Source organism: Mustelus asterias, chromosome 29 (assembly GCF_964213995.1).
Source record: "Mustelus asterias chromosome 29, sMusAst1.hap1.1, whole genome shotgun sequence".
Classification (NCBI taxonomy): Eukaryota; Metazoa; Chordata; class Chondrichthyes; order Carcharhiniformes; family Triakidae; genus Mustelus; species Mustelus asterias.
The window spans coordinates 4,207,004-4,233,156 of NC_135829.1; the positions used below are offsets into that span (position 1 = coordinate 4,207,004).

Sequence of the window (26,153 nt, forward strand, 5' to 3'; positions counted from 1 at the left end):
TGCTTAGAATGAAAATACTTTTATTGCACAGTAAAAATGCTCAGTTTCAGTCATTGGAAGCATTCTAGTTAAAAAATATAAAATTGATTTTCTTTCCCTCCCTGGTGTAAATCAAACATGAAAATATTTGGAAGCATGATTATTCTGAATACTGTAACCGTGGCTTTAGAAGTTGAATACAGATGAAAAATTCCTCATCAGAGATCTCCCCCCGCCACTCCATGATTATTAAAAGCTGTCGGTTGCTGGGATCAGGAGAACATCGATCTGTTCCACAGGGCCAAAAGTTCCAGGGAGGTGAGATGTCTTTTCCCAGCACAGATGACGCGCAATTATCTTATAGCACAATCTTAAAGGAGCTGAAAGGCAAACAAACTCATCAAAATCTGTAAAGAGAGAAATCAGAACTGGAACTATTTTTACTAAGGGGGGGTTGGGGAGGGAGACTAGCGAAGCTTTGAAGGGGAAAAAAGGGCACAGTGGTTAGCACTGCTGCCTCTCAGCGCCAGGGACCCAGGTTCAATTCTGGCCTCGGGTCAGTGTCTGTGTGGTTTGCACGTTCTCCGCATATCTGCGTGGGTTTCCTCCCACAGTCCAAAGATGCGCAGGTTACGCTGATTGGCCATGCTAAATTGACCCTAGTGTCGGGGATTAACAGAGTAAATGCGTGGGATTACGGGAATGGGTGAGATTGTGGTCGGTACAGACTTGATGGGCCGAAGGGCCTCCTTCTGCAGGGTAGAGATTCTATGATTCTTCCAGGCCTCACCTGGCTGCAGCACAACACCTACACCGGGATAAGGGTGCAGCACACACTGCATTTGTACCTTAAAAATGACAGCTGGTGTTTCACGTGTGCCTTCTCATCTGAAACAGGGAGGCACTCTGAGGACATGGGTGAAAATAGCCAGAGTGCGGCACTGCTGCCTCACAGCGCCAGGGACCCGGGTTCAATTCCGGCCTTGGGTCACTGTCCGCATGGAGTTCGCACATTCTCCCCGTGTCTGCGTGGGTTTCCTCCGGGCGCTCCCACAGTCCAAAGATGTGGACTGGCCAATGCTAAATTGCCTCTTAGTGTTAGGGGAATTGGTCATGGGAAATGTGTGTGGGGTAATGAGGATGGGGCTGGGTACGGTACTCTGAGTTGGTGCAGACTTGAGGGGCTGAATGGCCTCTCTTGCACTGCAGGGGTTCTATGATTGAATCAGGGTGCCAGCTTAGCAGGATACTTGCTCTGTCCAGCATAAAGTGGGCTTGCAAGCTAAAATTAGTTTGTGTGTCCTCGCAGGTAATTCACACACGCCCATTTCTCACCAGAGACTCAATTACAGTTTCCGAACTGCTGGCCCAGTCATGCTTGCTAAAGCACCGACTAGAAATCAAAACCGGTCCCTTGATAAATTTAGATTTAGTCGTTGCAATGGTGTTTCATTTTTCAAAAAAACCATGTATCTGACTTAGTGTCCCTTTGTGCTCCTGCTCAGGTTATAGATGTGATTAAATTGTGTTTCAGTTAGAGTGTGCGTTAGCGAAAGCAGAAGGGCCATTAAATTCTGTTCACCGTACCTCACAAAGTCAGGCGATCTGGAGATGACGTGCTGAAATTCGGAGAGATTCACAGTCCCATCTCTATCAATATCGGCCTCCTCCAAAATCTGGGTGACAACAGTAAGTACATTCGAAATATTTTAAAAATGGACCAGGCATACACTCACTACACTCCCTGATGCTAAAGTGGCAAAAGAATCTTGAGGAGAATGAAAGCTAGTTATTTAATTCTGGATTTTCCCAACCTGCATCTTGAAATCTATAAGACCACAAGACATAGGAGCAGAATTAGGCCATTCGGCCCATCGAGTCTGCTCCGCCATTCAACCATGGCTGATATTTTTCTCATCCCCATTCTCCTGCTTTTTCCCCATAACCCCTGATCCTCTTATTAATCAAGAACCTATATAATGGAATTTAACACCAGTAACATAAGGCCTAGATTTTCAAACTAATTGCTGCACCCAACCAGGAAACTAAGCATCTATTTTTAAACTAGCCCATCTTTCCTAGCAGGTAGGGCTTGATTTATGTGACTGCCCCACCGAGCTGTCTCCTAGTTATCCACAAACTTCCCCTTTTGTTGTAAACCGTGACCTTTAATTAAATACTTGTGATACCAAGGCAGCCAGCATAATTAAGGGACGGCATAGTGGCAGTGGTTAGCACTGCCTCACAGCGCCACGGACCCGGGTTTGGGTCACTGTCTGTGTGGAGTTTGCACATTCTCCGTGTGTCTGCATGGGTTTCCTCCGGGTGCTCCGGTTTCCTCCCACAGTCCGAAAGACGTGCTGGTTAGGTGCAGCGACCCGTGCTGTAGTGTGGCAACTAGGGGAATTTCACAGTAACTTCATTGCAGTGTTAATGTAAGTCTTTCTTGTGATTAATAAATAAACTTTAAATAAGGATCCCATGCCCCCCGGACATTCTCTCTTCCACCTTCTTCCGTTAGGAAAAAGATACAAAAGCAAGGTCATGTACCAACTGAACAGCTTCTTCCCTGCTGCCGTCAGAGTTTTGAAAGGACCTACCTTGCATTAAGTTGATCTTGCTCTACACCCTAGCTATGACTGTAACACTACATTCTGCACTCTCTCCTTTCCTTCTCTTTGAACGGTATGCTTTGTCTGTATAGCACGCAAGAAACAATACTTTTCACTGTATGCTAATACATGTGACAATAATAAATCAAATCAAATTAGATTTTGAAACTATAGAATCAAGGCCAACTACTTGTCAAACCAAGGGTATTAGAATTAATTAATACTACTAACTGCAACAAAACTAACAGACCAGTGTCCCAGACACAGAAGCCTCTCTCTTGTTTTGCTGAAGGATCATCAATCCAGGGGTGATATGGTGGTTAGCACTGCTTCACAGCACCAGGGACCCGGATTCAATTCCAGCCTCGGGTCACTGTCTATGTGGAGTCTGCACGTTCTCCCCGTGTCCGCGTGGGTTTCCCCCGGTTGCTCCAGTTTCCTCCCATAGTCCAAAGATGTGCGGGTTAGTTGGATTGGTCATGCTTAATTGACCCATAGTGTCAGGGGAATTATTAATACGTGGATTATCAGGGTAAATACATGGGGGATAGGGCCTGGGCGGGATTGTTGTTGGTGCAGACTCGATGGGCCAAATGGCCTCCTGCACTGTAGGGATTCTATGAACCCGAGGCTCTGTTCCTCTTCACTGATGTTGCCAGACATTCTACGTGTTTCCAGCATCTGCAGTATTTTACTTTTGTTATAGTTTCATTCGAGTTTTTGATGGGGGGGGCGGGGGAGGAGGGGGTGCGTCTAGCCTTTAGTATGTCCAATGATCCAACCATTAGACCATATTTAATTCTTGGGAGGATTGAATTCATATACAAAATTAAAATTATTTTGCATCAGAGCAAACCACGAGGAACTCCCATGAAATGAATTGCTGTAACTCGTGAAATCCCAGCCAATGTTCTTACTGAGGCAGTGAATGATTTGCTGAATTCTGTCCTTCACTGACACAAACCTCCTGTAGGTTACTTGTTCCCTGTACAACTGTTGTTCATTGTAAAACAGAAAATGATCTCCAGTTAAATATCATGGTTATCAGTAACTCTGCGAGGCTTCAATATCAACAAGAAAAGTAATCAATAAATAACAGCAAAATACCACAGATGCTGGAAATCTGAAATAAAGACAGATAATTCTGGAAAAACTCAGCATGTCTGGCAGCATTTGTGGAGAGAGAAACAGAGTTGTCGGTATGACTTCTTCAGAAAACTAGTCAGTTTCTGCTGCCAGTGACTCCCATTGAAAGGGCGTACGTGCTGTTTGGACAAAGGTCTAGCTTAGATTGTGAATGTCAGCAGGCTATGCTCTCAAAGAATGGATGTCTGGGCTAGGTGCTGGAGACTTGTATACCCTAACCCCAGCTACAGTCTGCAATTATAGCATCCTACAGTGCAGGAGGAGGCCATTCGGCCCATCGAGTGCACCAACAACAATCCCACCCAGGCCCTATCCCCTATAACCCCATGCATTCGAAGAAAATTACAGCACAGGAACAGGCCCTCCAAGCCTGCACCGACCATGCTGCCCGAATTAACTAAAACCCCCCTACCCTTCCGGGGACCATATCCCTCTATTCCCATCCTATCCATGTATTTGACCAGACGCCTCTTAAAACTCACTATTTTATCTACTTCTACTACCTCCCCCGGCAGCGAGTTCCAGGCATCCACCATCCTCTGTGTAAAAAAAACTTGCCTCATACATCTTCTTTAAACCTTGCCCCTCACATCTTAAACCTGTGTCCCCTAGTAATTGACTCTATCCACGCCCCTCATAATCTTGTAGACTTCTATTAGGTTGCCCCTCAACCTCCGTCGTTCCAGTGAGAACAAACCAAGTTTCTCCAACCTCTCCTCATAGCTAATGCCCTCCATGCCAGGCAACATCTTTTCAGCTCCCTCTCCAAAGCCTCCACATCCTTCTGGTAATGTGGCGACCAGAATTGAAGACTATATTCCAAGTGCGGCCTAACTAAGGTTAGCTAGTCCCTAGCCAGTCCCCCTGACACTAAGGGGCAATTTAGCATAGCCAATCCACCTAATCAGCACATCTTTGAACTGTGGGAGGCAATCGGAGCACCCGGAGGAAACCCACGCAGACACGGGGAGAACATGCAGACTCTGCGCAGACAGGGACCCAAGCCGGGATTTGAACCCAGGTCCCTGGCGCTGTGAGGCAGCAGTGCTAACCACTGTGCCACCCTAATTGCAGAAGAGGGAGAAGATTCAGACAAAATGGGAGAGTAAGGAAGTTTATTTATATCCAGCAAATATGAATAAGCTGATAAGCCTACGTTTGTGGCTATTTAAAGACCCTATAGAGTACTTCCTTGAAGTAACTGTTGTATTTTGATATTTGGAATACCCTGTGCCAAAGGTGCGGTTACACTCGAAAAGATCATGAAATATTTAGATACATTACTGTCTCCTGGCTCCAGCTCCCCATTCACGGAGACATTTTCAGAAACCAAGGAGTAGGTTATTGGCAAGATCGGGGGAAAATTGATGCATAAAGAGTGATGAAACCAAACTAAATTATAGATGAAATAAATAGTGAGCTTGATTTAAAATAGCACCTTTCGTGACCCCCCAAGGCATAGGAAAGTACTGCATGGTTGAATGAAGTACTTTTTAAAGTGTAGGCATTATTATAATATGGAAAATGCAGCAGCCAATTTGCACAAAGCAAATTGGGATTAATATTTACTGTAATATCTCCCTTTCCTCCCAAGCTATAAATGAACAGTTCTAGTGCTCTAATCTAAACTCTCACTCAGCTCATTTCATTGCCTCCGATTCTAATTATTTCCCAGCACCCAGTAACTCTCTCCTTCCTCGTAAGTCTGCAGGTTTGGGAGGAGGAAGGGAAGACTGATGGAAGCAAGCAGTTCCACAGTTGATATTGCTGTCTTCCCATTCTTGAGTGTGTACCCAAGTTTCCAATTATAAAACCATAAGACATAGGAGCAGAATTAGGCCACTCGGCCCATCGGGTCTGCTCCACCATTCAATCATGGCTGATATTTTTCTCATCCCCATTCTCCTGCCTTTTCCCCATAACCCCTGATCCCCTTATTAATCAGGAACCTATCTATCTCTGTCTTAAAGACACTCAATGACCTGGCCTCCACGGCAAAGAGTTCCACAGATTCACCACTCGCTGGCTGAAGAAATTCCTCCTCATCTCTGTTTTAAAGGATCGTCCCTTTAGCCTGAGGTTTGTGCCCTCTGGTTCTAGTTATTCCTACTAGTGGAAACATCCTCTCCACGTCCACTCTATCCAGGCCTCGCAGTATCCTGTAAATTCCAATAAGATCCCCCCATATCCTTCTAAACTCCAACGAGTACAGACCCAGAGTCCTCAATCGTTCCTCATACGACAAGCTCTTCATTCCAGGGATCATTCTTGTGAACCTCCTCTGGACCCTTTCCAAGGCCAGCACATCCTTCCTCAGATATGGGGCCCAAAACTGCTCACAATACTCCAAATAGGGTCTGACCAGAGCCTTACACAGCCTCAGAATTTAAATGAAGTATGCTGTAAAATGTGCAGTTTTTTAATAAGAGATTCCCTTACATTTTGAATGAGCTGGTTCATCTCTGCCTCTGTCAGCTGTGTTCCAGATGTGCCTCCTGTCAGACAATTCACCAATTTCTTCAAATCCTCTTTATCTAAAGTGCCATCGTCATCAAAATCTACAAAGAGAATAAATGTTTTAAACATGGCTCTGCATTAAGTCAGTGTTACAACCCAGATCCACAATCCTTTTTTGAGAAGCCAACCCTCAAACACTCCCATCATCTTGTACAGCAAATACATGCCTCAGTTCTGTACCCATAGTGTACTGTGCTCTCCATTTTAACCCACCATGCAGAGGTCAGTTTCCCTGCAGGGACAGGATCAGGGAGCGATAAGGACTACAATCCATTTCTGTTGCTGAAATCCTTGACTTTGATGTGATCAAAGAATCCCTACAGTTCAGAAGGAGGCCATTTGGCCCATCGAGTCTGCACCGACAACAATCCCACTGCAGGACCTACCCTCACAACCCCACACATTTACCCCACTAATCCCTCTAACGTACACATCCCAGGACACTATGGGGAATTTAGCATGGCCAATCAACCCAACCCGCACATCTCGACTGTGGGAGGAGAAACCGGAGCACCCAGAGGAAACCCACACAGACACGGGGAGAATGTGCAGACTCCGCACAGACAGTGACCCAAGCCGGCAATCGAACCCAGGTCCCTGGAGCTGTGAGGCGGCAGTGCTAACCATCGCGCCGCCGGCCATCCTCCAGCGTGGTCAATTCTGCTTTTTGAGCGTACACAGTGAGTGTTCACAGTTTATATGGATGTTAGTGAGGAAGGTCACAGATAACCACACTTATCCAACATACACATTACCAACAAGAGTCAACGTACAGCAATCGGGAACATGAGGGGTGAATGCCCTTCACCATATTCCGATTCCTAATGTGTCCAATTATCATTCCCCTACTCAGTACCACTGCACTAAAACAGGCCACAGTATCTGTTGTACTAACTCCACCAAGAAGATCAGACTAACCAAAAATTCTGAAAGCGTAGTGAGACTTAATCTCATGTGTTGCTGAATCACTGAAAGCACTGAGCATGTCCAAGAAGTCCTCGAAGGACATACTGCCATCCTTTTCAATCGCAGTCGAGAACACCAGACAGATTCTTTCTCGGAAAGGGTTAGCCTACAATCAAAACACAAAAACAAAGTAACTTAAAATAGTCTACTGCCTTTGTAACTTATCTATGTAATTCTATCGGGCGGCACGGAAGCATGGTGGTTAGCACTGCTGCCTCACAGTGCTCGGGACCCATGTTCGATTCTTGGCTTGGGTCACTGTCTATGTGGAGTTTGCACATTCTCCCCGTGTCTGCGTGGGTTTCCTCCCACAGTCCGAAAGACGTGCCGGTTAGGTGCATTGACCCGAACAGTTGCCGATTGTGGCAACTAGGGGAATTTCACAGTAACTTCATTGCAGTGTTAATGTAAGTCTTACTCGTGACTAATAAATAAACTTTACTTTTCACTTTTAGTCTAGTCTTGACGGAGGGTGGTGTTGGTCACCTGTCTGTGGAGGAGATCACAACCTAGACCGATTCTGTTCTAAATCATTGGGGGAGTGTTGGAGGCGATTTAGAGAAGGTTTACTAGGCTAATATCAAGATTGGACAGGTTATCTTGTGAGGAAAGAATGGACAGGCAAGGCTTGTTTCTGCTGGTGTCTCTAAGAGTAAGAGGCGACTCGATTGAAACATGCAAGAAACTGAGGGGGTTTGTCAGAGTGGATGCGGAATGGACTCTTGTGGGAGAATCTAGAACAAGGGGTCACCTATTTAAGACCAAGATGAAGGGAATGTTTTTCTAAGAATCGTGAATCTTTGCAACTCTCTTCACTGTAAGGTGTTGGAAGCAGAGCTAGATCGATTTGTGCTACAGGAGGGGGTGAAATGTTATCAGGAGTAGGCAGGATTATGGAGTTGAGATTACAATCAGATCAGCAATAATCTTATTTAATGGTGGAGCAGGTTCAAGGGGCTGAGTGGCCTACTCCTGCTTGTAACTCGTATGTTTTTTATCGGCGAGCCTGGACCATAGTGGCTGTTCTAACATAAGGGCCAACACAGCCAACATCAATCCTCTTCCCACCCATTGTTTACAGAGGCTTATTCCAATAGATAATGAGAAGCAATCCAGACTTTTCCTCTTCTAGAACCCAGGAAACTTTTGACACTGACTCGTTTGCTTACACAGAATCCATTTCTGAGTCAGTGCCAATGTGATGCACTAGCATCCTAGCTGGAGGCTTTTCCTATTTCAAACTATTGGAGCGAAAGGAGACAAACCATTACAATTACAGGAATTGGGAGTTGGTTAGCTCAGTGGGCTGGTTTGTGATGCAAAGCCAGCAGCGTGGGTTCAATGCCCGTACCGGCTGAGATTATTCATGAAGGCCCCCCCTTCTCAACCTTGCCCCTTGCCTGAGGTGTGGGGATCCTCAGGTGAAATCACCACCAGTCAGCTCTCTCCTAGGGGAGCAGCCTGTGGTCATCTGGGACTATGGCGACTTTACTGTCTTTTTATTACTGCAATCCTAGAAACTGCATTGAGATCTTTCGTACCTTCAACTCTGGCAACTCGCAGATTCTGTCCTTTGCAATTCGCGTGTTTTGGAAGTCAACCAGATCATTTGCAAGCATCTCCTTGAATATTTGACAAGCACTTTGTAGATAGAAGAGTTACATGGGTGTCACTATATTAAACTTCACCTTTGAAATGTTACTAAGCAAGCTATGAACATTTTAAAACCAGAGCTACAGGTTACAATACAATGTGTGCGAATGTCTAACGCAAGACAAAGAGCTAGTTATTCTTCAGCATTTGTGTCCACTGGAATATGCATCAGTTCAGTTGATGAAGATGGGGAAATTATTCACACCCATATCATGAAATGATCACCATTGATACAAGCGGCTGATTTTATCATCCATCACGGTGGCACCGTGGTTAGCACTGCTGCCTCACAGCGCCAGGGTTCCGGGGTTCGATTTCTGACTTGGGTCACTGTTCTGTGTGGAGTCTGCACGTTCTCCCCGTGTCTGCATGGGTTTCCTCCGGGTGCTCCGGTTTCCTCCCACACTCCAAAGACATACGGGTTAGGTGGATTGACCATGCTAAATTGACCCTTAGTGTCAGGGGGACTAGCTAGGGTAAATAGGTGGGGTTCCGGGAATTGGGCCTGGGTGGTGCAGACTCGATGGGCTGAATAGCCGTCTGCGCTGTAGGGATTCTATGATTCACCTATAGTGTTAGCTCCTTTCTGAGGTATAGTACCACACGTACAAAACATCATCTGTTACCTCACCCAAGCTATTCCTATGTGAGCCTGCTGGCTATTTGAGAGTGGAGGTCTCACACGAATCCCGTTATTCTCACTACAACTACGCATGTATAACATGTCACTCTGCGGTAAAGAGGAAGCAAGAACTCTGGCTGATGTTTTTTTCCTCCCTCTCGGGGAATGAAGCACCCAATTGCAGTGTCCTCGCTGCCAACTTTGCTGAGAGCAGCATAATTCAAGGACTGAATCTTTGACTATTACTGTTCTGGAAGAGCTATTGCTACATTGGGAAGTGTATTTAGCGAGTAAGCTACAGAGCTCCAGCAATTGCTGAGGTGTCAAATCCCATTGTGGTGATTTGATGAACATTTTTAAAATTCTCCAAGAACAAAATATAAAATCTTCTACTTACTGCAGAATGTCTTGCTTTGTTAGAAACGTTAGTTCCTAAAATAAAAGAGGGGGGGAAAAAAGTACTTCAACATTGCTGCCACGGACATTAACCATTGTTACAGTGTGAGGACGCTCAGGCAAGCCAAGCTATTTAAGGTAAGTGTTCTTGGTCTTTGCTGTACAAGGGAGAGAAATGCCTTGTATACCTCCTCCAACACAGACACACACACACACACACACACACACACAGACACCAGACACACACACAGACAGACAGACACACACAGACAGACACACACAGACACACACACAGACACACACACAGACACACACACAGACACACACACAGACACACACACAGACACACACACAGACACACACACACTTCTTCCAATCACAATTCAATTAATCATCACAGAAAACGCTGTATAAACTCAGCAGGTCAGGCGGCATTAGTGGAGAGAGGAGCTAACATTTCATGGCAATAACTTAGTGTCTCTCTCTCCATAGATGCTGCCCGACCTGATTATTTTCAACACTTTCTGCTTTTATTTCAGATTTCCAGCATCCACAATATTTTGTTTTTCAAATAGTTATCAGTTTGGCTGAGTTGTTGACCTCTTTGCCTCGAGGATCGAGCCCCACTGCAAGGCTGACCCTCCGTGCAGCATTGTCGAGAGGTACTGACTGTCAAACAACATGTTAAACTGTCAGCTTGTTTAGGTGGACACAAAGGCTCCTAGAGAACTGCCACAAAGGAAAATATGGAACTCCAGTGACCTGGTCAACATTGCTCTGCCCTCCTCAATTAACAGTCAAAAATAGATCAACTGATATTTATCTATTTGTGAAATCTTACTGCTTGCTGCGATTACACCAAGGACTTCACTTCAAAATGGAGTGAATGCGATGAAATGCATTTGGGGATGTCCTGATCATTTCTATTTATCTTTCATGGGACCATTTTCTGCTCCTGACACACTTACTGATATTGTTTCTGTAAAGCCTTATTCTCTTGGCCAAGACAGGAGCAATGGGAACCAACATCTCATCCCAAATATTAGAGATGATGAGACTTTGATCCGATATTGAACTCAGACTGGAATGACAGCGATTATTGAAAGAGTTGCAATAAAATACTTTGGACTTATTCTTGGAAGATTTATTCTTAGAAGATCTACTCTTAGAAGATTTATTCTTCTAAGTACGCAGAATTACCGTTTAATTTGAACTTATGCCAGGCTCTGACTGGGGGAAAACCTTTGAGTTAAATTTTATTTTCTCACCTGATATTCTGAAAGTTGCTCCTTTGAGAGGTGACTAGCCGATCCACCCATGTTCCCAATTTGACCCCACTGACTCCAAAGTTTGAGCTCTGGATCCCCTGGGAACAAGCACCCTCCTGTGCTGCCCGCAGTCTCTCTCAACCCTTGTGTAACCGTTTCAATTTAATTAGAATTGGACCTGAAAAGAAAACATAGGTTAACATAGGTTTTGTTCTCACTGCAACTTCGGAGGTTGAGGGGAGACCTGATAGAAGTCTACAAGATTATGAGAGGCATGGACAGAGTGGATAGTCAGAAGCTTTTTCCCAGGGTGGAAGAGTCAGTTACTAAGGGGGCACAGGTCTAAGGTGCGAGGGGCAAGGTTTAAAGGAGATGTACGAGGCAAGTTTTTTTTACACAGAGGGTGGAGGGTGTCCGGAACTCGCTGCCGGGGAAGGTGGTGGAACTAGATACGATCGTGAATTTTAAGGGGCGTCTGAACAAATACATGAATAGGATGGGAATAGAGGGATACAGTCCCCGGAAGGGTAGGGGGTTTTAGTTCAGTCGGGCAGCATGGTCGGTGCAGGCTTGGAGGGCCGAAGGGCCTGTTCCTGTGCTGTAATTTTCTTTGTTCTTGGTTTGTTCTAACATGGGGTGGCACGGTGGTTAACACTGCTATCTCAGCGCCAAGGACCTGGAATTCGATTTCCGGCTTGGGTCACTGTCTGTGTGGAGTTTGCAGGTTCTCCCCGTGTCTGCGTGGATCCCTGGCGCTGTGAGGCAGCAGTGCTAACCACTGTGCCACCGTACCGCCCACCATGCCCGATTTACACACAGAGACATTTAGGACAATTCCTCCTTCAGGACATTGATATTTCACATTAAAACATTCATTCGAAATTCTGGGTTTGGGGCGGAGGGGAACAAGACTGATGAGCTATATCTCTGACTCTTAACCACTTTGCTATACATATCTTCATGTATTATAAATCAGGCCATTGAAGGTTTGGGATCTTGTTACAATATAATGGAGCATTTCCAATGTCAATTCTTCCGATAATGAAACATAATGCACTGTGCTGAAATAGCTCATCTTAGCTAGAACTAAGGCTGTGAAGATAACAATGTAGAGGGTGGGGAAAAGAGGTAAGATTCCTGTATCTGTTTCTGTTAACCTGTGTGCATCAGAAACCATTAGGAAAGAATCTGCTTTAATCCAGTGATTCCCCTCCCCATAAACATATAAACTGAGATCAAGAGTTTATTGAGTTTTAATGCTTTTTATTTTTACTGACAAGACAGATATTGGTAAGGAAAGTCATTAGGTTACTTTAGCTCCTTTGTCAATAGAATCCTTTATTGCAACATCCAACATGCTTCTGAATACATTCCAGGCTTTTACTTGCCCTACCACACATAGAACCCTATCCCATGTGTTGGTCTGCCTGTTTGTGAACTTTTTTCCCTAGCTGAATTCTCTAGTTTGAATCCCTAATATTCTACCATCGGTCCTCTTTCATTGAAGATGGGAGATTTACTGTATGGCTTGAAGACATCATTCTTGACCCGTTTCTTTATTATTTAAGGACTGAATAAAAGGAAGTCTTGCGGGGCAGTGCGTAGCGTTCCTGCCTCTGAACCAGAAGCTCCAGGTTCAAGTCCCCCAGGACTTGATGGCCAAGGAATAATGTAGTTAAATAGGTTGAGGATCAACTGATAAATCCTTCCAACAGATGCTGATGGAAGGCAGTAAGAGCCGGAGAGATTCCTGGTCAGCCATGTGATGGAAAGGACATTGGAGCTTCTACCATTATTATTCATAGCAACCCTGTCTCCTTGGTGCTTGGTTGGCTGGACAACCCGTCATGGATTATAGAGATAGTTGGGTGCAATATAGATATTGGGTGGGAGCTTCGCTGATCTCAAAACTGTAAAATCCCACCCGAGGTCAACAGACCTTCCCATGGTTCGCCCCTCGCCCGCTCTGATTCCCGTGGCAGGCAGGGCGGCAAAATTGCAGCCATTGGATAGAATTCATAAATAATTAGGGCGTTATATTTTAGAATTGAATAAATGGTTACAGGCAGAAGCTAACACACAACCGCACTGGCACATACACCAGAGATTGGAGGGGGTGGGTAGTGTGGGGGATTTGTGACAGCACTGAATTTAATTCAAGACCGATGAACATTTCTTCATGTTTGTAAATACACTGGAATTTTAGAAAGACCTTTTTTAGACACAGAATTGATAAGGACGATCTTTACACAATTTTTAAGTGCTTTATTCTTTACCAAAGGAACGTTCATAGAATCAGAGAATCCGTACAGTGCAGAAGGAGGCCATTCGGCCCATCGAGTCTGCATTGACCATAATCCCACCCAGGCCCCATATATTTACTCTAGCTAGTCCCCCGACACTAAGGGGCAATTTATCATGGCCAATCCGCCTAATCCGCACATCTTTGCACTGTGGGAGAAAACCGGAGCACCCGGAGGAAACCCACGCAGACATGGGGAGAATGTGCTGACTCCACACAGACAGTCACCTGAGGCCGGAATCGAACCTGGGTTTCTAGAGCTGTGAGGCAGCAGTGCTAACCACTGTGCCGCCCTGGTTAACATAAAGGAATGTTAAAAAGGTGATGTAATATTCAATAATGATAGATTCTAGTAAGAAAGGATTCTTAAAATCTAAAGTTTAAAGTTTATTTATCAGTCACAAGTAGGCTTACATTAACGCTGCAATGAAGTTACTGTGAAAATCCCCGAGTCACCACACTCCAGCGCCTGTTCGGGTACACAGAGGGAGAATTTAGCACGGCCAATGCACCTAACCAGCACATCTTTCGGACTGTGGGAGGAAACCTGAGCACCCGGAGGAAACCCACACAGACATGTGGAGAATGTGCAAACTCCACACAGACAATGACCCAAGCTAGGAATCGAATCCGGGTCCCTGGCATTGTGAGGCAGCAGTGCTAACCCACTGAGCCACTCCAAGCTCAGATATCATGAAAGACTAGTAAACTTCTAAGAGTCAGAATTGAACATTATCAGCCATCTTTTACAAAGGATAGATGCTTTAGGAATGTAGCCTTTAAATGACCCAAAAGGAAAAAAAAAATCTTTAAAAGGTGGACGTTTCCATTTTAAAATTATTTGTCTATGGGATATGGCTAGGCCAGCATTGTCCATTCCGAGTTTCCCTGGTGAAGGTGGTGGTGAGCTGCCTTCTTGAAACACTGCAACTTATAAATCACGATGGAAGTATAGAAAGTGAAATGAATGAAGGTTGACATTAGAACACATTGCAAACATTTATTGACCAGCTAAATGCTCACAATGTTCACGTAATAAGGCAATATTCAACAAAATAAATAAGTGAATGATAAAAAGTTAATCAAAAGGGAGAAGCTTAAACAAAGAAGTAATCCCCTTAGGTACTAAGGATGACTGAAATTTAGTTCAGTGGGATATAAGATTTGAACGGTATCTCAGAAGTATTGAGGACAAACATTAAACCTATGCTTCTCAAAGTGTTGAAGAGCTGGACACTTTAATTGTGTTTTTTTTCTGTGTCCTGCTAGTCAGACAGCTAAACCACTCGGGGATTTAAGGTAACACTTTGCTTTAAATATTTAACGGCTATCCTAAGTGATTTTAGCTTCTATTTATTCGTTTACGGGATGTAGGCTTCCTTGATTGCCCGTGAGAAGGTGGTGGTGAGCTGCCTTCTTGAACCGCTGCAGTCTGCATCAGTTTAAGAGTTTTTATTGGATTCTATATTAGAAGCAAGATTACATTTTCTATCTTTCTAGTTTTCAATGTTGTAATGCACTTATCGACTTATTGTATATTACAGTTCTTTAATACACTTGTAAATAATTGAGTAAAATATAACATCACACACACTACTCTATGTGCAACTTTAATGGCCCTCTCCCCTTGTTTATTCCTAAAGTAGGGAGTTACAATTTTTTGAAGAGGCAGACCCTCCACCCTTATAATATCTGGGTAATTATATATACCCCAGCTGATAATGATTTAAAAAGGCTATCTGGAAGAAGGTAATATGTTTTGGTTATCTTTCTTGAGGGAGAAATGGTTCATAGAATCCCTACAGTGCAGCAGTAGGCCATTCAGCCCATCAAGCCTGCACCGATGACAATCCCACACAGGCCCTATCCCTATAAACCCACATTTTTACCCTGCTGGGCGGCACAGTGGTTAGCACTGCTGCCTCACAGCGCCAGGGACCCGGGTTCGATTCCCGACTTGGGTCACTGTCTGTGCGGAGCCTGCATGTTCTCCCCGTGTCAGCGTGGGTTTCCTCCGGGTGCTCCGGTTTCCTCCCACAGTCCGAAAGACGTGCAGGTTAGGTGCACTGGCCATGCTAAATTCTCCCTCAGTGTACCCGAACAGGCGCCGGAGTGTAGCGACTAGGGGATTTTAACAGTAACTTCATTGCACTGTTAATGTAAGCCTACTTGTGACACTAATAAATAAACTTTAAATCCCCATGACACTAAGGGCAATTTAGCATGGCTAATCAACCTAAGTTGATTTGATTTATTATTGTCACATGTATTAGTATACAGTGAAAAATATTGTTTCCTGCGCGCTATACAGACAAAGCATACCGTTCATAGAAAGAAAGGAGAGAGTGCAGAATGTAGTGTTATAGTCATAGCTAGGATGTAGAGAAAGATCTACTTAATATAAGGAAGATCTATTTAAAAGTCTGATGACAGCAGGGAAGAAGCTATTCTTGAGTCGGTTGGTAGGTAACATGAGACTTTTGTATCTTTTTCCTGACGGAAGATGGTGGAAGAGAGAATGTCCGGGGTGTGGACACACCTACACATCTTCGGGGCCAAAACAAGCGTCTGCAGCAAGTGACTTTTAAATTCAGGTGAAGGTGATTATTAAGACGGTGCTCCTTATCCGAGATGGCTTCGAAAGGGGGTTCAGCTTATAATTCACTCCGTGTGATCAGATTGGTGCCAACAGCATGTTCTGGCTGGGTGGATTCAGGACCTGTCTTCTGCCTTTAACCAAGGTGGCGATGTTGGTGCTGTGGGATTTGCCTTTGGGCCAAGAACTGAAGAAGAAGCTGAATAAAGTACTTGTAGAACTTTCACAAATGAACATCAGCCCCAGTAAAAAAAAACAAACAAGGCGCTGAAGTAAAGTTACCCAAAACAGAACTTACATCACCGTGAGTATTTAAAGACTGACTTAAGGGAGCAGATCTGCTCTACAAAAAGGGTTTGAACTCCACTGCTCAGAGATTTCAAATATCTTAGTGAGGAGCTGGCACAGACCGAGTAATTTTATTTTTCTTTAATATAAACAGAAAATGCTGAAAGAACTCAGCAAGTCTGGCAGCATCTGTGAAGACAGAAACATTGTTAAGGTTTTGAGTCGGTATAGAAAGATAGGAGCAGGAGGTGGCCATTCGGCCCTTCGAGGCTGCTCCGCCATTCATCACGATCATGGCTGATCGTCCAACTCAATAGCCTAATACTGCTTTCTCCCCATAACCTTTGATCCCATTCGCTCCAAGTGCTATATCCAGCCGCCTCTTGAATACACTCAATGTTTTGGCATCAACTGCTTCCTGTGGTAATGAATTCCACAGGCTCACCACTTTTTGAGTGAAGAAATGTCTCCTCATCTCCGTCCTAAATGGTCTACCCCGAATTCAGTAAAAAGTTTAACAACACCAGGTTGAAGTCCAACAGGTTTATTTGCTAGCAAAAGCCACACAAGCTTTCGGCGCCCCAAGCCCCTTCTTCAGGTGACTCACCTGAAGAAGGGACTTGGGGCTCCGAAGGCTTGTGTGGCTTTTGCTACCAAATAAACCTGTTGGACTTTAACCTGGTGTTGTTAAACTTCTTACTGTGTTTACCCCAGTCCAACGCCGGCATCTCCACATCATGACTACCCCGAATTCTCAGACTGTGACCCCTGGTTCTGGACTCCCCCACCATCGGGAACATCCTGCATCTACCCTGTCTAGTCCTGTTAGAATTTTATAAGTCTCTATGAGATTTCCCCTGAACTCCAGCGAAAACAATCCTAACCTCGTCAATCTCTCCTCACACATCAGTCCCGCCTCCCATATATTTGGAGAAAGTGAAATCCTACAGTTAGGCATTGGGTTTAGTACATTAAAAGCCAAACACACAGCCAGTATCCATGTTTATGGTCACTGGACAGGCTGCAAAGATAGGATGACAGGAATATTAGATTTGAATTACTGGAAGGCTCTCGCAAGGTACAGGATATAAAACAGCGAGACACTAAAACGCTGTATTGAACCAGCACGATTTTACCCGGAGGAGCTCTCCTACACCCTTCCCAAGTTGAAACTTTTAAAAGATAGGAACTAGCCAAAGCACCGCTCGGGATATTAAGGCAGAAGGAGGAATTAAAACAGCAGCGAACTCTGAACGAGGCAACAGCCCAACAAAGGGACGTGAAATTTCAAACCACATCCTGCACAAAGCAAAGCACCTTGTAAATAAATCAACCATTTTCCCCAAAGGGGAAAAACAAGTGCCTAGGTGTTACAAAAGCCCGTCAAAATTCAGTCCAACTCATATCCAGGAGCCAAGAATTCAAAGCGACAGGGAAACTCACCCAAAGAAGAAGATGCGGACACGAGAGGAAAGGCAAAAATGATTGCTCACTCTTCAGCAAGAACTGCAGGAATTAAAAGACTTCGCCAAAGCCAAATTCGAACTTAAATACCCCAAACATCCGAGTGAAACAGATCATGCTAGTATTTGTTCTCAGACACCAGCGTCGGAAACATCTCCAACCCAACTGACAACTCACAAAGGCAGAGAAAGTTAGAAATGTCCAGCAAGCTTCCCCTCGGCTGTCGCTGTCTGATCATAGTCCTAGTCAGGAACTGCCAGAGCTCCTCCCAGAGGGAGGGCTCATATTACCAAAACCTCCAGGAGTAGGCATTTCCCGCCTTGTGTCTTCTCCTGAAATAATTCCTCTAGAAGAGGGTCACAATTAATGTCGACCAGCAATTGAATATTGTGCCCCTCAATCTAATTTGTCACAAAATTGACACAAACGTCTCAGGAAAGTCAGGGGAAAAGGCTTAGGGGGAATTTCAGACTCAACAGCATCCTTCCCTGGTGCTAAACACCAAATAAATCCCTGCCTTTCCAAAATGTTTTGCAATCCCGAGATTGAAAACATGCTGGGAGGCTGTCAACCCATACAGGTTAAGAGTAAACACTTAGACAGGAGTCAAGGAAAACATGAGTGGTATCCAAAGGATAAATCCAAGTCACTTCACGGGCTGATGGCAAGATCCAAGATATTCCCAACAGATAAACCACAAGGGGAAATCTATTTACATGAAATCATTTAAATAATTCTGGTAATGGTTCAATAAGGAAAGTTAGATGGTGTCTTTGAATTTGGAGGTATCTGGTTGCCAGTTTTCTACCAAATACATTGATCCCCGCTTTGACTAGATTTATTATTGTCGCATGTATTAGCATGCAGTGAAAAGTATTGTTTCTTGTCCCCTATACAGACAAAGCATACCGTTCATAGAGAAGGAAAGGAGAGTGCGCAGAATGTAGTGTTACAGTCACAGCTAGGGTGTAGAGAAAGATCAACTTAATGCGAGGTAGGTCCATTCAAATGTCTGATGCCAGCAGGGAAGAAGCTTTTGACCCACCTGCATTATCATCTCCTATTATTTCCCGGGATGAACCTTCTGCTACTGTGTTAACAGCTTCTCGGCCTTTTGGCTAAGCTCAAGTGTAGTATCAACGTCCTGCACTTGGTTGAAGTCATGAGGTTACATTGACGCTTCATTTGAAGCAATTTTTCAAAGCGGCATCTCGGCCTTTTGGCTAAGATGCAAATACGATCCAGCCTTGGAGACGGTGCTATGCCTGCTCCAACCAGCTTGGATCATGTAGACCAAGCCCAAGGCAGGAAGTGGGAAGCCTGTCTTGTTAGCTTGGATCGGGAATGTCTCACTTGCTATGACTTGGTATTGGACTTCGATTGGATTGAATTGGATATATAAACAGCTTCAATATTCTTGATTTTCCTCTTTAGTGTCAATCCTCACTCCTAAGCATTTTAAGTATTTTAACTCATTCCCTATTTACTGGACCCTCTGTACATGCGACAAGTGAATTTTTTTTACTTGTTCCAAATCTCACTCCAATGGCCCAAGAATGTAAATCTCACCCTCTTTGCTACTCCTACAGCCATGGATTGTATCTTCCTCTACCTGACCTGTGCATTTTGTGGCACATAACCAGGTCAGAGATTACCCTCCTCTGGTCTTGTTCTTTACTCCTATCTAATTCCGTAAATTTCGTCTGAAAGACTTCAGATAAACGTCTATTTCATTGGACCCAACATGTGTTTCTTTGACTGCTTTCCCTCACATCATGGAGGTTCTATAATTCCTTCACCCTGGCAGCATAGAGGAAACATATTCTATCAATGATGTGGAGATGCCGGCGTTGGACTGGGGTAAGCACAGTAAGAAGTCTCACAACACCAGGTTAAAGTCCAACAGGTTTATTTGGCAGCACAAGCTTTCGGAGCGCTGCTCCTTCATCAGGTGAGTGAGGAGTTGTGTTCACAAACAAGGGATATATAGACACACATATATATCTTGTAAATTGAGTGTGTGTCTATATATGTCCTGTTTGTGAACACAACTCCTCACTCACCTGAAGAAGGAGTGACACTCCGAAAGCTCGTGCTACCAAATAAACCTGTTGGACTTTACCCTGGTGTTGAGAGACTTATTACTATTCTATCACTAATGCCATTCTCTTGTTAATGTAATCCATCTGCAGCCAAACCTCTACTGGTGGCACTCTTACCTCTGAAGTTATGGATTCAAGTCCTACTCGTGGACTTATAGAATCTACAGTGCAGAAGGAGGTCATTTGGCCCATCGAGTCTGCACCGACAACAATCCCCCCAAGGTCCTATCCCCATAACCCCATATATTTACCCTCCTAATCCCCCTGACACTAAGGGGCAATTTAGCATGGCCAATCCACCTAACCCGCACATCTTTGGACTGTGGGAGGAAACCCTGCGTGTAGGCAACAGTCAACAAGTCTCGTGGGCCATAGTCAGAACCCTGATGGGCCACATGCGACCCCCGGACTGCAGTTGCCCACCACTTTTTTAAAATTCATTCGTGGGACATGGGCGTCGCTGGCTGGCCAGCATTTATTGCCCATCCCTAGTTGCCCTTGAGAAGGTGGTGGGTGAGCTGCCTTCTTGAATTGCTGCAGTCCACGTGCTGTGGGTTTACCCACAATGCCATTAGGGAGGGAATTCCAGGATTTTGTCCCAGCGACTGCGAAGGAACGGTGATATATTTCCAAGTCAGGATGGTGAGTGGCTTGGAGGGGAACTTGCAGGTGGTGGTGTCCTCACGAATCTGCTGCCCTCACGAATCTGCTGCCCTTGTCCCTCTAGATGGAAATGGTCGTGGGTTTGGAAGGTGCTGTCTAAGGATCTTTGGCAAGTTGCCACTTGTAAAGTCCCACCAGAATCAAACTGAGCTTATCATTACTTATCGAATAAAAAGCTCTCATCAATTCTAGGCCTGAAACTTCAGTCCAAATGTCCCGCTAGCGCTGATTTCTGAATTTGACAAAACTTCCTCCTTTAAATCACAGACTTTATCCTTTCACCCAAAATGAAACACAAGTGGCCATTTATTATTGCTGGAGACAAGGTGAGAATGCAGTATTGAACTGTACTGAAGGAATAAGCATGCAGGTTCTGACCTGCCCTCGGTCCTGCTTGGAGACTCGTTTTTGCAAATTATAGAAACATAGAAAACTACAGCACAAAACAGGCCCTTCGGCCCCACAAGTTGTGCCGAACATATCCCTACCTTTTAGGCCTACCTATAACCCTCCATCCTATTAAGTCCCATGTACTCATCCAGGAGTTTCTTAAAAGACCCTATTGAGTTTGCCTCCACCACCACTGACGGCAGCCGATTCCACTCACCCACCACCCTCTGTGTGAAAAACTTCCCCCTAACATTTCCCCTGTACCTACCCCCCAGCACCTTGAACCTGTGTCCTCTCGTAGCAGCCATTTCCACCCTGGGAAAAAGCCTCTGAGAGTCCACCCGATCTATGCCTCTCAACATCTTATATACCTCTATTAGGTCTCCTCTCATCCTACGTCTCTCCAAGGGAGAAAAGACCGAGCTCCCTCAACCTATCCTCATAAGGCATGCCACCTAATCCAGGCAACATCCTTGTAAATCGCCTCTGCACCCTTTCAATCTTTTCCACATCCTTCCTGTAATGAGGCAACCAGAATTGAGCACAGTACTCCAAGTGGGGTCTGACGAGGGTCTTATATAGCTGCATCATTATCCCCGGACTCCTGAACTCAATCCCTCGATTGATAAAGGCCAATATAGCTGAACTACTGAACCTTAGGAGGAAATCTCAGCAGTCATCCACTTTTAAACCTTGTGAAACTCCTCTCACCTACTAACAAGATAAATGACTCCTGGGAACAGGGCCAATAAAACATTCTTACTAAACTATAACTAATCGTACTGGAGTTTGAAGTCTACATCAGTGTTTCATCATAAACCAGCTTCCTGGGTGTTATATTGTACTCAAACAATACAACAGAATGGGGGGACAGAGGCCACTGCAGCCAGAGTCTGGTCTTATCATGCAGATTTTCTTCTCATTAATAATGTTCATTGTGTCATAGTTCATGCTAAATCTGGATCTGTTTTATAAAGCCTATGCCCTAAAGACGCAAGGTGACAACAAGAAACGTTAGAAGTAGAGACATGAATATGTCTCAGATCTGCTTTGCTATTCAGTAAGATCATGGCTGACTAATCTTAGCTTTAACTCCACTTTACTGCTATCCCTGTAACCCTTGACTCCCCTAGCATTCAAGGATCTGTCTGTCCATCTCAGCCTGGAATACATTCAATGACCCAGCCTCCACTGCTCTCTGAGCTAGAGAATTCCAAACTCTAACAATCCTCAGAAAAAATTCCTCCTCATCTGCATCCTAAATCCTTATCCTGAAACTCTGCTCCCTAGTTCTAGATTCCTCAGGAAGGGAAACACCCTCTCAACATTTACCCTGTCGAGACCCTTCAATGTCATAGAGGCAATTGTGTCTCTGTCTATATATGCCATGTTTGTGAAACCTACCTCTCCCTCACCTGATGAAGGAGCAGCGCTCCGAAAGCTCGTGATTCCAAATGAACCTGTTGGACTTTAACCTGGTGTTGTGAGACTTCTTTAAAAGTTTAAAGTTTATTTATTAGTCACAAGTAAGGCTTACATTAACAGTGTAATGAAGTTACTGTGAAATTCCCCTAGTCGCCACACTCTGGTGCCTGTTCGGGTCAATGTACCTAACCAACACGTCTTTCAGAATGTGGGAGGAAACTGGAGCATTCAGAGGAAACCCATGCAGACACGGGGAGAACGTGCAAACTCCACAGAGTCAGTGACCCAAGCTGGGAATCGAACCTGGGTCCCTGGCTCTGTAAGGCAGCAGTGCTGACCACTGTGCTACCGTGCCGCCCTTTAGAGGTCTACAGCACAGGAAAAGGCCCTTTGGCCCATCGCGTCTGCCTAACTATTCTAATCCCATTTTCCAGCACTTAGTCCATAGCCTTGTATGCCTTGGCATCGCATGTGCAGATCTAAATACTTCTTAAATGTTATGAGGGTCTCTGCATCCACCACCCTTTCAGGCAGTGAGTTCCAGACTCCCACCACCCTCTGGGTGAAAAATCCTTTTCTCACATCCTCTCTAAATCTCCCTCCATCCAGGATTCAACCCGGTGAACATTCCCTAAACTGCTTCCAATGCAAATATTGAAATCTGACCCATCAGAATGGCTTTAGGATTGTGAGAACACATTTTCTGATTAGTGTTTGTCTAAATAGATAATTACTGAAATCCTCCCACTGCTTTTGCTTAAGGGAGAGTTTTATATCCTTTATAGACTGAATAAAAGCAAAAGGCTGAAATTAAAACAGAAAACGCTGGAAAAACCTCAGCAGCTCTGACAGTGTGTGTGGAGAGAGAAACAGCGTTTGGAGTCCATTTGACTGCAGATGCCGCCACACCTGCTGAGTTTTTCCAACATTTTCTGTTTTCCAGAACTAGGGGTCATAGTTTGAGGATAAGAGGTCAATCTTTTAGGACTGAGGTGAGGAGAAATTTCTTCACCCAGAGGATGGTGAATGTGTGGAATTCACTACCACGGAATGTAGTTGAGGCCAAAACATTACGTGATTTCAAGAAGAAATTAGATATAGCTCTTGGGGCTAAAGGGATCGAGGGATATATGGGGGTGGGATCAGGATATTGAATTCGATGATCAGCCATGGTCAAAATGAATGGGGGAGCAGGTTCGAAGGGCCGAATGGCCTCCTCCTGCTTCTAGTTTCTATGTTTTTAATTGCAAATTGTGAATAGTTGCTGCTCTCAATTGCCACCATAGCTGGTTGAAGCAACATTTAACAATGCTGAATACAGACAGGGTGTCAAATAATTTGCACATGGACTTGAAGAGGGTAGCCCGATCCAAGAGTTATAAATCATAAACAAGTTCATAAACTGCCCCTGACAACAGTAAGATGGTGAGCAGGCTGTGGGTAAAGGAGGCATTTCATGGGGAACTTGGGAGTGGGCAGTGCCTGCTCATAGAATCACTACAGTGCAGAAGGAGGCCATTTGGCCCATCGAGCCTGCACCATCCACAATCCCACCCAAGCCCCGCTCCCGCAACCCCACATATTTACCCTGCTAATCCCCTAACCCTAAGGGGCAGTTTAGCATGGCCAATCAACCTAACCAGCACATCTTTCGTGGGAGGAAACCGGAGCACCCGGAGGAAACCCATGCAGACACGGGGAGAACGTGCAAAATCCACACAGAAAGTGACCCAAGCAGGGAATTGAACCAGGGTCCCTGGCACTGGTTCGCCAGGGTGCCACCCTAGTGGGGTTGGGTCTTTGGAGTCTAGATGACCCTTCATCAGAACTGAAGGTCATAAACTAAGGGTCATCGAGACTCGAAACATTGGCTCTATTCTGTCAGACCTGCTGAGATTTTCCAATATTTTCTGTTTTTGTTTCAGATTCCAGCATCCACAGTATTTTGCTTTTATTTTAAGAGGTTAGAGAAGCTCCGGCAGTGTGAGGTTGGAGTCGAGACTCAAGCAGCGAGCAGTGAGTGAAGGGAAATGGGAGGAACTTGGTGGGGGATTGCGAGAGAAAGCTTCCTTCGTCCCAAGGAAAATAACCCCAACCTTGTCTAACTTTACCCAAAATATTCTCCAGGATTCCAGCTACGAAGAGCAGGGTTAGACAGGAGGAAGAAGCGAGTAGATTCAGTAAAAGGAATACAGCCAATGTCTACTAAATGTGGGGTTAACTTATTTGGGATTTTTAGTACCTTCCAAACCAAGGGCAGAAACTGGGGAACAAGCATTTCAAAGGGTATTTGCAGAGGTATTTGTCGAGGTTCATCCCAAGCAGTTCCGTGACGCAGGACTCTGCTCTACGGGCTGTTCCCAGGGACTCACACCGAGACAAATATCAACTGCTGCTGGAGGGTCGTCAACTCGGTGAAGGACACCCTTTGGTCCGCCCGAAACTTGCTGATCTTCCAGTGCAAAGATTTGTCCTCGACCAAGTGTTGCAGACTGGCACATTCCAAGGTCCAGGACTACGTGCTGAGGGACGCTCTCAAGCTCGGGGCAGCCGCCGCAAAGGCACAATGGGGAAAAGGCCACCGTTTAAAGACTTCCAACCGAGTCAGACAGAGGGCCCAGTAACTGTAAAGACTGTGTACAACTCTGTAAAAACAGCACACAGTGAAATGTGAGGAATGTACGTAGTTTGTTGAAGAACTGAACTGTAATAAATGTAATGTCTTGGAACAGAGCACCCTAAAGTATTGTAAATATGACTGTCTTTTTTTGAACTGTTTTTATTGGAGATGTTGTTTTGCAATGGTTTATTTCAGAGTATTTATGAATAATGTTTATTTTTGGAAATTTTATTTAACCCTGCTCTGTTTCCTGTTACTGGCCCCGGATTTTCTGCTCTCTCTCTCTGCGCTGCTCCTCACCCTGTCTGCCTGGGTGGTGTGTACATTTCTCCAGCTGGGTTGTGGGGAGATCCCCGGGGCCGCTCCTTTTGCAGGAAGTGCCATGGCGGGTAGCGATAACTCAAGGCAGGGTAGAGAGAGGGGGGCCTGGACCGGCCAGTGGGAGTGGGATACGTGAAAGAAATCGGAAGTATTAAAAGTTTTTTTTTTAAAAGTTCATTAAAATAAAACAAGTTACAAAACTTCACTGACCTGGAGTACAACTCACACGGAAGTTGGGGCCGGCGAGAGAGGTTCCAGAGAGTTGCTCTACAGAGCCGCCTGTTGCTGCAGTTACAACCCCACTGAATAGGAACACATAGAACACTACATCCTGATTCAGAGATCAAGACAACCTCTAACCCCAACGTGGGAGACAGCCACCAACTCAGCAGAACTAGTGCAGGACAGTCCAACAATAAGATATGATCATGATATGGGCAGCACAGCGTTAAAGTTTATTTATTAGTCATAAGTAAGCTTACGTTAACACTGCAATGAAGTTAATGTGAAAATCCCCTAGTCGCCACACTACGGCGCCTGTTCGGGTACACTGAGGGAGAATTTAGCAAATCCAATGCACCCTAACCAGCACATCTTTGGACTGTGGGAGGATTAGCACTGCTGCCTCACAATGCCAGAGACTCAAGTTCGATTCCGGCCTCGGGTCACTGTCTGTGAAGTCTGCACATTCTCCCTGTGGGTTTCCTCCGGGTGCTCGGGTTTCCTCCCAAAGTCTAAAGATGTGTGTGTTAGGTAGATTGGCTATGCTAAATTGCCCCTTAGTGTTAGGGGGACTTGGGTGGGGATAGGGCTTGGGTGGAAT

At 45.0% G+C, this 26,153-nt stretch overlaps 1 protein-coding gene across 2 annotated transcripts; it reads right to left on the reverse strand.

Moving 5' to 3' along the window:
* On the reverse strand, positions 1-25,663 carry cib1 (calcium and integrin binding 1 (calmyrin)). 2 transcript variants are annotated; one of them, XM_078199995.1, is made up of 8 exons: positions 25,541-25,663; positions 11,160-11,337; positions 9,893-9,927; positions 8,762-8,861; positions 7,173-7,326; positions 6,177-6,295; positions 1,567-1,655; positions 1-359 (listed from the first exon to the last, which is right to left on the reverse strand). In XM_078199995.1, the coding sequence occupies exons 2-8, from the start codon at positions 11,208-11,210 to the stop codon at positions 338-340; spliced, it is 570 nt and encodes a 189-aa protein (XP_078056121.1). In that variant the 5' UTR covers positions 11,211-11,337; positions 25,541-25,663; the 3' UTR covers positions 1-337. The 2 variants fall into 2 exon arrangements, with proteins under 2 accessions (XP_078056121.1, XP_078056122.1); XM_078199996.1 differs by lacking the exon at positions 25,541-25,663 and adding an exon at positions 17,789-17,857.
* Between the last annotated feature and the right edge of the window lie 490 nt (positions 25,664-26,153).

What these genes read in the sequence shown, in the direction of transcription:
- cib1 (XM_078199995.1), bottom strand. Translation starts at nt 11,210, where the DNA reads ATGGGTGGATCGGCTAGTCACCTCTCAAAGGAGCAACTTTCAGAATAT. An exon ending in ACAAAGCAAGACATTCTGCA is followed by an intron (nt 8,862 to 9,892) that starts GTAAGTAGAAGA and finishes CTATCTACAAAG; the next exon opens with TGCTTGTCAAATATTCAAGG. An exon ending in GCGAGTTGCCAGAGTTGAAG is followed by an intron (nt 7,327 to 8,761) that starts GTACGAAAGATC and finishes TTTTGATTGTAG; the next exon opens with GCTAACCCTTTCCGAGAAAG.